This window comes from Chiloscyllium plagiosum, unplaced genomic scaffold (genome assembly GCF_004010195.1).
Source record: "Chiloscyllium plagiosum isolate BGI_BamShark_2017 unplaced genomic scaffold, ASM401019v2 scaf_3858, whole genome shotgun sequence".
NCBI classification, from domain to species: domain Eukaryota; kingdom Metazoa; phylum Chordata; class Chondrichthyes; order Orectolobiformes; family Hemiscylliidae; genus Chiloscyllium; species Chiloscyllium plagiosum.
Window position 1 is genome coordinate 26,719 of NW_025213998.1, and position 11,282 is coordinate 38,000.

At 49.3% G+C, this 11,282-nt stretch overlaps 1 protein-coding gene across 1 annotated transcript in view; it reads left to right on the top strand.

The window, feature by feature from the left end:
* The window catches only part of LOC122547773 (acetylcholine receptor subunit beta-like), a gene marked incomplete at both ends in the record, with an annotated part of 26,884 nt that extends 15,606 nt beyond the window's left edge, over positions 1-11,278 (top strand). Inside the window, 2 exons of the mRNA XM_043686356.1 lie at positions 9,958-10,159; positions 11,070-11,278. Coding sequence (XP_043542291.1) covers positions 9,958-10,159; positions 11,070-11,278 — 411 coding nt within the window. The remainder of the gene's footprint in view (positions 1-9,957; positions 10,160-11,069) is intronic.
* Between the last annotated feature and the right edge of the window lie 4 nt (positions 11,279-11,282).

Here is an 11,282-nt window from a genome sequence, read left to right on the forward strand (position 1 = left end):
ACACACACACAGACAGGTTTACACACAGACACTCACGCTCACACACACATGCTCATGCACACTCTCACACTCACACACCCTCACACACACACACACACACACAGACAGACACACACTCACAGACACACATACACAGACATACACACACAGACACACACACACAGACATACACACACACAGACACACACATACACACACACACACACACAGACACACACACACACAAGCACAAAAACTACTCTGGCAAACGGTTGCTGAACATCCTCGAACACATTCACACACCTTCTCTAAATGAGGGGGTGAACGCTGTACACAGCATACCATGTATGGTCTCATCAGTATCTTATATGTCTGAGTGGTGTCCTCCCTACTCTGTTTTGAATTCCCCCTCATGATAAATTCTGTTAGCTTTCCTGGAGCGATGCTCTGAAAGCTCGGGTGCTTCCAATAAATCTATTGGACTATAACCTGGTGTTGTGAGATTTTTAACCGTTAGCTTTCCTGTTTGCTTTGTGTACATCCAGACTAACCTTCTGTGATTCATTTGCTCGGACCCCCAGATCGCTCTCATTCCCTGAGCTCTGTAATCTTCGAACCGTTTAAATAATATGCTTCTCTTTTACTCCTCCTACCAAAATGATACCATTTCATATTTTCCCACATTATACTCCAATCACCACATCTTGGCCCAGTTTCCATATCTTTTTGCAGCCTCTTTAATTCCTCCTCAGAGCTTACTATGTGGCCTCTTCTTGTTCCATCAACAAATTTGGTGATCCTTTCATCTAAGTAATTTATATAAATTGTTAAACAGTTGATGTGCCAGCATCAATCCTTGTGGCACACTCCAACTTGACAAAAGACCCAGTTATGCCTACTCTCGGCCTCCTGTTAGCCAGTTAATTTTCTCTCCATGCCAATATGCCACATACTGCACCATGAGATTTAGTCTCTGAAATCTAAATGCAACACACCCTTTTATCCAAAGCACACATTACTTTGGTAAAGAATGGAATATGATGGCTGACAGTTCACTATCAGGATTGCTTAAAGCTTTGACAAAATGCATCCTATAGCAGCAATACTCAATGTCTGGACTACTGAAAAGCTATTTATGTGTGGGATTCTCAGCTTTACATTTGGTGCCTTCAAGATAACCAATTTGACGGTCAATATTTAAAACCCAAGGGTTAGGTGACAGATTAAGTATTTTGCCCAATTCTGAGCATGGCACCTCGGGAAAGCTGCCAAGACCTTTTTATTTCTTTCTTTTTTTTTTATTTTATTACGATGGTTTTGTACATTTGAAGGTCTGCAATGCAGGAGATTTTGTTTATTTATTTTTACAATTTTTGTTCCCAAGCATCTGGACCTTGCTACCTAAGTTGGCATTGCAAGTGGCGACTTGTAAGCGTCTCCCTCCCCGTGTGGGTACACGTGACAATAAAGTTATTGCGACTCAGTTCGATTCGAGACCTTGGAGGATGTGCGGAGGAAGTTTATCAGAAATGACATCAATTGGATAACTGATCAAACCGCTGGCCAGAGGCATGATGGGCTGATTGGCCTCCTGCTGCACCATACTATGGTCTAAGGTTCAATGAGTCATCTCCTTTAAGACAGTGACCCAAGGGCATTTGATTTGTCATTTCAGCATGTGTGTGTTGCTTGGTCTTTGCAATGTGCTTCCACACTGATGGACAGATCATTCATCAAAGGACAAACTGATATCACACCTTAAGGTATTGTCTAGCAGCAGCAAGTTTGCAGCTATTCCCCTGTTTAGAATTGTCCAACACCTTCCATTATCCCACACCTTGGTGGCAGTTCAGTAGCTAGCTGTACAACAATAAACAAAACTCAGCCAATTGTACTGTTCATTTAAAAATAAATATCAAGGGATTAAGTGAGAGCTGGAAGGTGGGGGCCATTAAAGTAGTGCCCCTGAGTTGTATAAATTATTATGTTGTTATTTAGCATCACTGTCCTTGCTTTCTCCACTTCTAGAAAAAGTTTGAAATAAAAAGTGTTCACTTCCTTTTTGCTTTTTTTTTCCCAGAATTACCCAGTGCTTTCCAGGTTGCATCATCTTTTGTGATTTAGATGTCCTCCAATCACAGCCAGGCTTTGAATTCCTACATTGATTGGATTAGATTCCCTCCAGTCAGGAAACAGACCCTTCGACCCAGCAAGTCCACACCGACCCTCTGAAGGGTAACCCACCCAGACCCATTCCCCATGTTTACTATTAACAAATGCACCTAACACTACGGGCAATTTAGCATGGCCATTTCCCCTAACCTGTGCATCTTTGGACTGTGGGAGGAAACCGGAGCACCCGGAGGAAACCCATGCAGACACGGGGAGAACGTGCAAACTCCACACAGTCACCCAAGGCTGGACTTGAACCCGGGTCCCTGGCTAACCACTGTGCCATCATGCTGCCATTGTGGTTGAGAAAGTTGGAATTGGAATTATAGATGTTGAGTATTTGCAAATTTGAATGAAATCTATGTAATCTGTGAGGAGGTTTGCCTGATCATGGATCCTTGTACAGACCTTGATTGCCTGAACCAATGAGTGAGTAAGTCAAATGACTGAGCCTTTATTCTCAAAGAGAGAGAGAGAGACTTGACACATCCATGACTCTATGACATTTGTCCCTCGGCTATGACTATGTGTACATTGAAAGTTCTGTAAAGTTCTTTGATGTTTTAAATAATTGCAAATAAACAGCCTGTACTTTGATTTGATGGAATAGATGTGGAAATGCTGATTCACCATGTGGGAGAATCTAGGACCAGAGGGTATCATCTCAGAGTAAGGGGGTCACCCATTGAAGACAGAGATGAAGAGAAATTTCTTCTTTCGGTAGGTATTTACCACAAAGGGCTATTGAGACTGGGTCATTACATGGTTTCAAGCTAGATTTTTAATCAGAAAGGGAATTGAGTGTTATCAGGGAAAGGCAGGAAAGGTGGAGTTGAGAATGATTAGACCAACCGTGATCTTATTGAATAGTGGAGTACAATCAATCGGCTGAATGCCACCGCAGGAAGTGCAAAACCTGCGCCCACACCTCCCCGCTCACCTCCATCCAAGGCCCCAAAGGATCCTTCCACATCCAACAGAAATTTACCTATACCTCTACCAAAGTCATCTACTGTATCAGTTACACCCGGTGTGGTCTCCTCTACATTGGGGAGACAGGACGCCAACTTGCGGATTGTTTCAGAGAACATCTCTGGGTCACCCGCACCCACCAGCCCCACCGCCCCGAGGCTGAACATTTTAACTCTCCTTCCCAGTCCGCCAAGGACATGCAGATCCTGGGCCTCCTCCATCGCCAAATCCTAACCTCCAGATGCCTGGAGGAAGAACACCTCATCTTTCACCTTAGGACTCTGCAACCACACGGGATTAATGCGGCTTACACCAGTTTCCTCATTTCCCCTCTCCCCACCTTATCTCAGTCCCAAGTCTCCAACTCGGCACCGCCCTCTTGACCTGTCCATTGTCTTTCCCACCGATCCGCTCCATCCTCCTCTCCGTCCTATCACCCTCTCCCTCACCTTCATCTACCTATTACACTCTCAGCTACCTTTCCCCCCCCCCCCCCCCCCCCCCCCCCCCCACNNNTGCTGTGCGTTTCCAGCGCCACACTCCTGACTCTGATCTCCAGCATCTGCAAGGCCTCACTTTCTCCTCCTCAGGCCTACTTTAGCTCCTTTATCTTATAATGACCTTGAGATGAAAACAAATTATAGTGCAGATTGTAAACTAGACTGTAAATACAGACAGCACTGGCTTGAAATGGTAAAGGTATGGAGAAGGAAGGTTGTTGCCAAACTCCAATATCCTCTGCTGGGAGATCCAGATGAAGGAATCACTATTGTGAGGTCAGACCCAGACTACTTCACAACGAAACCATTTAGCACTATCTCAGCAATTCTGGTCTCCTTCCTATCGGCATGGATGGGTTGGACCGAAGGGTCTGTTTCCATGCTGTACCTCTCTATGACTCTATAATCTGATTGAATGGCCTCTCCCCGTTCCTACAATACAGGGGTCAGTTACCCGGAGTACTGTCCACAGCATGTTGTGGATTGTGGCTACCTAGATGGCATTAATATCGCTGCACCAAGTTGTGCAGACCAGCGGGTCTTCACAGCCAGGATTACCTCCCTAATGACAGGGTGACGATTCCTCGTGATGGTCACACATGTACATTCCGTCACTCTGAGTCTGAGCTTATGTGAGTGAGACACTTTTATTGCATTGTAACCTCCCCACAATGGGATTGGAACCCAGGTCCGCAGAGCTAATAATTGAGCAACAATACCATGAGGCCATCACCTTCTCAGGGGAAGATTGTGAGGTTCCAGTTAGTAAACACTAACAGTTGAGTAGCCAAGGGATCATCCCCAGCTCCCAGAGCAGAGAAGCAGCAGTCAATGGGTTAGTGAGTCCGGCTACAACACCACTGCATTCCTTTCAAAATGTCTCAAACATCGATCTCAGAAGTTAATGGAAAACATCAGAAAATGAGCCAGCAGATTGACAGGTGACAGACAATGGGGCTTGTCTGGCATTGTCCTCTTCAAGAGGAATGAATGAAGCAACATGAAAGGACTAAATGTTTGAACAGGGGTGTACAGGAGACCAGGTGACCTGCTGTCTGTACCAACCGCCCATCTCCACACTGACAGCCTCCTGTCTTGCCGACAACACCTGGTTTTGTCACCGAGTGGGAGGACAGGCCTAGACAGGCTTTTAGACACTTGAGGCCCAGTCTCTAGTTTGTTGTGCAGGTTATGGTCCGGGGAACAGTGCACACACTGAGTAACTCTCCTGAGGAAATTTAGTGAGCTTGAACAAATGGCTTTCATATAGGAGCTTGTTTGGTTCTTTAAGAAATATTTATATTTCTTGTACATTTCCTGGGTTGATCATATGGTTTTGTCTTGATAGAGGCCCAGCTGAATAGAGTAGGCCATTCAGCCCTTCCAGTTTGCTCTGCTATTCAATATCATCATGACTGATCAGCCAACTCATGCCCCTTTTCCTGATTCCTTCTCATACTCTTTGATTCCTTTACCCCTTGGAATGGAAGCAGTTAACTAAATACTTACTTTGAAGCACAGAAGTTGTCATTGTGTCAGTGAATGTAGCAGCCATTTTGTGCACAGCAAGATCTCACAGCCAACAACTCATCCGTTTCTCTTTTTCCGGGCCGTGTTGCTTGGAAGAAGTCACGAGTAGGATTTCAAGGGAACTCCCATCCCCTTTCCCACTCATGTCTTGAGATTTTGGAATGCCTGACCTTAGGGAGAGACAGAGCTGCCTGTCTAACATTTTGCCAGGCACCTCTGGCAGGGCTACACTCCCTCAGTACTGCACCGGAGGGTCAGCCTGAAGTTTCATCCCTGAGGCAGTTAGCGGGACTCGGGAACATTTCCAGCTCAGTCTGTTTTTCTTGAGAGAAAGTGCTCAGGAAGACAGATATCTGGGGGATGGTGAGCTGAAGATCAGTCAATGGAATTGAGATATGCCTCAATCTCGAGGGTCCTCTGTTCCAAGCGCTCTGTGTTCTGTTTATTCAGCAGTCTCCTCTCTTTGGCACTATGACTTTTGACCTCCTGTCACTCTCTGCATTGCTCTGGTGACTGTGGATTGCTTGTTATGTTAAAGGTGTTTCCTACAAAAACTGCAAGTGCACTATCGATCAGATTGGTAAAAAAAAACTGCATTTAATTTGAAACCATGATCCATTTTCATATTAACTTTCATTAATCACCAATGGATCCTTGCAAAATTCCTCAAGATATAAAATACAACAGGGTTGCACATTATATTATTTTTGGCAGATTATTCAGAAAATGTCAGGAGCTAATTGTTATCGAATGTACAAACGGGATGTCAATGGTCACTGTCCCACTGCACAACAGTGCTCTCCAACATCTTATCAGATCACACAGAGCAGCAAGACGTGTCTGTGAAGCTGTGCTTTCTGTCTAATAATGTAATTATTTTTGAACTTGTGATAATCAGAGCACTGGAACTGGAAGCAAGAGTAGGCCATTCAGCTCCTTGAGCGTGGGTTACCATTTCATATAATCGCGGCTGATTTCATCTCCGCCTCAACTCTACTTTCCTGCCTGTGCCCCAACCCTTCAATCTGTTACGAATTTAAAATTTATCTCCTCCTTCAATTTATTCAGTGTCCTGGTGTCTTCCACACACTGGGGGAATGAATTCCACAGGTTCACGACCCTTTGAGAGAAGTAATTTCTCCCCATCTTTGTTTTAAATCTGCTCCCCCTCATTCTAAAACTATCACCTCTGGTTCTAGATTGTCCCACACAGGGAAACCATCCTTGCTACATCTACTTGGTCAGTGGCCTTTGGCATCTTATATAATTCAATCAGATCTCCTCTCATCCTTCGAAACTCCAGAGAGTATCACCCTAAACTGCTCAATCTCTCTTCATCAGACAAACTCCTCATCTCTGGAAGCAATCTCGTGACCTTCCTCTGAGCTGCCTCCAAAGGAGACCAATACTGTGCACAGTTTCTCAATGCAGTCTGACCAATACAGTTACAGTCATGTGCCCCTACTTTCATACACCAACAGTTGTTCTTCTCCAGCGCTTTCTGTTCTTATTTCACATTTCCAGCATCCACCATGTTTGTCACAGATTTGTCAATTGCTGTTGGAGGAACTCATTGAATCCCTACAGCGTGGCCCTTCGGCCCAACAGGTCCACACTGACCCTCCAAACAATACCCCACCCAGACCCATTCCCTTCCCACTCCACATTTCCCCTAAACTAATGCACCTAACCGACACATCCCTGAACACTATGGGGCAATTTAGCGTGGCTGACTCCCCTAACCTGCATAACTTAGGACCGTGGGAGGAAACCAGAGCTCCTGGAGGAGGCTGTTGGCTGAGGCTGGATTCGAACCCGGGTCCCTGGCGCTCTGAGGCAGCAGTGCTAACCACCGAGCCACCGTGCCGCCCTATTTTGTTCTGCTCTGAGAGACCAGTTGATGAAAGATGGAGCCAATCTTTACTCAGTCCTGTATTTATTTGCAGAGTGCAGCACTAAGCTCACAATTCCTAGCTCAGCCAGACAATCCTTTCCACACGTGCCACTTTCCACGGACTCGGATTAAACCCCAGTAAATGCTCTTCACCCACAGGTAATAATTACTGTAGAATTCACCCTTACAGTGAGCAAATGGACTGCCCTCAGCACGTTACGACAGTGGCCACATTTTAAAGTGCTTCTCTAGCTGTAAAGTACTTTACAAAATCCTGATAATTTTAGAATAAAACAAGATATTTAATTAGCATCATACTACTAAAGGCTTCAGAGAAATGGTTAAAATCAGACAAAGTATAGAAAACTGATCTACTGAGCAATAAAACTCAAAGACACTTCCACGTCAAGATGTATGAAGTCCAACTTTCCTCTTTTCTGAACTAGTGTCTGACATCGGCCTGCATCTGACTGAGTACCTAGGGTCAGGGTTATTAACTTCAACTGGACAGAGCACCAAGATGACCAGGAGACAGAACAGGAAGGTACATCAGCTCTGCAATGTGTACAATATCTTTGTTCAATGCTGCTGGGATCACTGAGAAAGCAGGGAGTGGGGCGAGGGGAGAAGAGAGCAGGGAGTGGGGTATTAGAGAGAGCAGGGAGTGGGGCGAGGGGAGAAGAGAGCAGGGAGTGGGGTATTAGAGAGAGCAGGGAGTGGGGCGAGGGGAGAAGAGAGCAGGGAGTGGGGTATTAGAGAGAGCAGGGAGTGGGGCGAGGGGAGAAGAGAGCAGGGAGTGGGGTATTAGAGAGAGCAGGGAGTGGGGCGAGGGGAGAAGAGAGCAGGGAGTGGGGTATTAGAGAGAGCAGGGAGTGGGGCGAGGGGAGAAGAGAGCAGGGAGTGGGGTATTAGAGAGAGCAGGGAGTGGGGCGAGGGGAGAAGAGAGCAGGGAGTGGGGTATTAGAGAGAGCAGGGAGTGGGGCGAGGGGAGAAGAGAGCAGGGAGTGGGGTATTAGAGAGAGCAGGGAGTGGGGCGAGGGGAGAAGAGAGCAGGGAGTGGGGTATTAGAGAGAGCAGGGAGTGGGGCGAGGGGAGAAGAGAGCAGGGAGTGGGGTATTAGAGAGAGCAGGGAGTGGGGCGAGGGGAGAAGAGAGCAGGGAGTGGGGTATTAGAGAGAGCAGGGAGTGGGGCGAGGGGAGAAGAGAGCAGGGAGTGGGGTATTAGAGAGAGCAGGGAGTGGGGCGAGGGGAGAAGAGAGCAGGGAGTGGGGTATTAGAGAGAGCAGGGAGTGGGGCGAGGGGAGAAGAGAGCAGGGAGTGGGGTATTAGAGAGAGCAGGGAGTGGGGCGAGGGGAGAAGAGAGCAGGGAGTGGGGTATTAGAGAGAGCAGGGAGTGGGGCGAGGGGAGAAGAGAGCAGGGAGTGGGGTATTAGAGAGAGCAGGGAGTGGGGCGAGGGGAGAAGAGAGCAGGGAGTGGGGTATTAGAGAGAGCAGGGAGTGGGGCGAGGGGAGAAGAGAGCAGGGAGTGGGGTATTAGAGAGAGCAGGGAGTGGGGCGAGGGGAGAAGAGAGCAGGGAGTGGGGTATTAGAGAGAGCAGGGAGTGGGGCGAGGGGAGAAGAGAGCAGGGAGTGGGGTATTAGAGAGAGCAGGGAGTGGGGCGAGGGGAGAAGAGAGCAGGGAGTGGGGTATTAGAGAGAGCAGGGAGTGGGGCGAGGGGAGAAGAGAGCAGGGAGTGGGGTATTAGAGAGAGCAGGGAGTGGGGCGAGGGGAGAAGAGAGCAGGGAGTGGGGTATTAGAGAGAGCAGGGAGTGGGGCGAGGGGAGAAGAGAGCAGGGAGTGGGGTATTAGAGAGAGCAGGGAGTGGGGCGAGGGGAGAAGAGAGCAGGGAGTGGGGTATTAGAGAGAGCAGGGAGTGGGGCGAGGGGAGAAGAGAGCAGGGAGTGGGGTATTAGAGAGAGCAGGGAGTGGGGCGAGGGGAGAAGAGAGCAGGGAGTGGGGTATTAGAGAGAGCAGGGAGTGGGGCGAGGGGAGAAGAGAGCAGGGAGTGGGGTATTAGAGAGAGCAGGGAGTGGGGCGAGGGGAGAAGAGAGCAGGGAGTGGGGTATTAGAGAGAGCAGGGAGTGGGGCGAGGGGAGAAGAGAGCAGGGAGTGGGGTATTAGAGAGAGCAGGGAGTGGGGCGAGGGGAGAAGAGAGCAGGGAGTGGGGTATTAGAGAGAGCAGGGAGTGGGGCGAGGGGAGAAGAGAGCAGGGAGTGGGGTATTAGAGAGAGCAGGGAGTGGGGCGAGGGGAGAAGAGAGCAGGGAGTGGGGTATTAGAGAGAGCAGGGAGTGGGGCGAGGGGAGAAGAGAGCAGGGAGTGGGGTATTAGAGAGAGCAGGGAGTGGGGCGAGGGGAGAAGAGAGCAGGGAGTGGGGTATTAGAGAGAGCAGGGAGTGGGGCGAGGGGAGAAGAGAGCAGGGAGTGGGGTATTAGAGAGAGCAGGGAGTGGGGCGAGGGGAGAAGAGAGCAGGGAGTGGGGTATTAGAGAGAGCAGGGAGTGGGGCGAGGGGAGAAGAGAGCAGGGAGTGGGGTATTAGAGAGAGCAGGGAGTGGGGCGAGGGGAGAAGAGAGCAGGGAGTGGGGTATTAGAGAGAGCAGGGAGTGGGGCGAGGGGAGAAGAGAGCAGGGAGTGGGGTATTAGAGAGAGCAGGGAGTGGGGCGAGGGGAGAAGAGAGCAGGGAGTGGGGTATTAGAGAGAGCAGGGAGTGGGGCGAGGGGAGAAGAGAGCAGGGAGTGGGGTATTAGAGAGAGCAGGGAGTGGGGCGAGGGGAGAAGAGAGCAGGGAGTGGGGTATTAGAGAGAGCAGGGTGTCTATGCTGGTGTGTCTCTGCGTGTGTCTATGCTGGTGTGTCTCTGCGTGCATGTGGCTGAATACCGATAGAGAACGGCGAGTGGCAAATCCAGCACAAACCCTCGCGCAAGAACTTCCTGAGTCACGACCCGAGCTATGAGGACATCACCTTTTACCTCATCATCCAGCGCAAGCCCCTCTTCTACATCGTGAACATCATCATTCCCTGTGTCCTCATCAGCATTTTGGCCATCTTGGTGTTCTACCTCCCTCCTGATGCAGGTAACAAACCCCTTTCCCCACCCCCTCAGGTCTGGCATGAGGTCCATCAGTCAGGATAGTGAGCTCAGTCTTGGGAGCAGGACCATAACGATGTGAATTTTAGGAGATAGAGGGAGAAGGGGATGTTATGGAGTTGTCGAACTTTTATAGCACATACAGAGACTCTTTGGTTCATTACATCCACAGAGGTCATCAAGCCTCTGTCAGTTCTAATCCCATCTTCTAGCACCTGACCTGCATGTCAGAGCCATTAGGAGACTCCTCTGGAGCAGGTGAGACTTGAACCTGGGTCCCCTGGCTTAGAGGACACTACAACTGTGCCACTTGATCCTAGCCTCTACCCTTGTACGCTATGGTTCTTCAAGTGAACATCTAAACACTTCTTAAATGTTAGTGGTTTTTGAGCAGATTTGTAGCTCAGGTTGATGGTATGGATGCAAGTTAGCTTGCTGAGCTGGAAGGTGTGTTTTCAGACATTTCGTCACCATGACGAGGTGCCATCGTCAGCGAGAGTCTCTGGTGAATGGAGTTTCTGCCTCTCCCAGCCACGCAGGCAGTGGGTTCCAGATTCTTGTCGCCCTCCTCGAATCCTCTCCCAACCTCCCGGAAGGGCTCATGCCTGAAACATCGACTCTCCTGCTCTTCGGACGCCGCCTGACCCGCTGTGCTTTTCCAGCGCCACCCTCTTCGACGCTGATCTGCAGCATCAGCAGTGCTCACTTTCTCCAAACTGTTCCTCCTGGTTATTGACCCCTCTACTCGGGGGGGGGGAGACTGTGCAGGAGGGAGGGTGGGAGAGCACGGGTAGGTGCGTGGGAGGGAAGGAAGGAGATGGGGGATGGGGATTTGAGAGCAGTGTGAATCAGAGACTGTGAGCAGCATTTGACCCTCCCTTCCTCCCTCCCTCCAGGTGAGAAGATGACTCTCTCAATCTCCGTACTGCTGGCCCTCACTGTTTTCCTGCTGCTGCTGGCTGACAAGGTTCCAGAGACCTCACTGGGAGTCCCCATCATCGTCAACTACCTGATGTTCACCATGATCCTGGTCACCTTCTCAGTCATCCTCAGTGTGGTGGTCTTAAACCTTCACCATCGTTCCCCAACCACACACGCCATGCCCCACT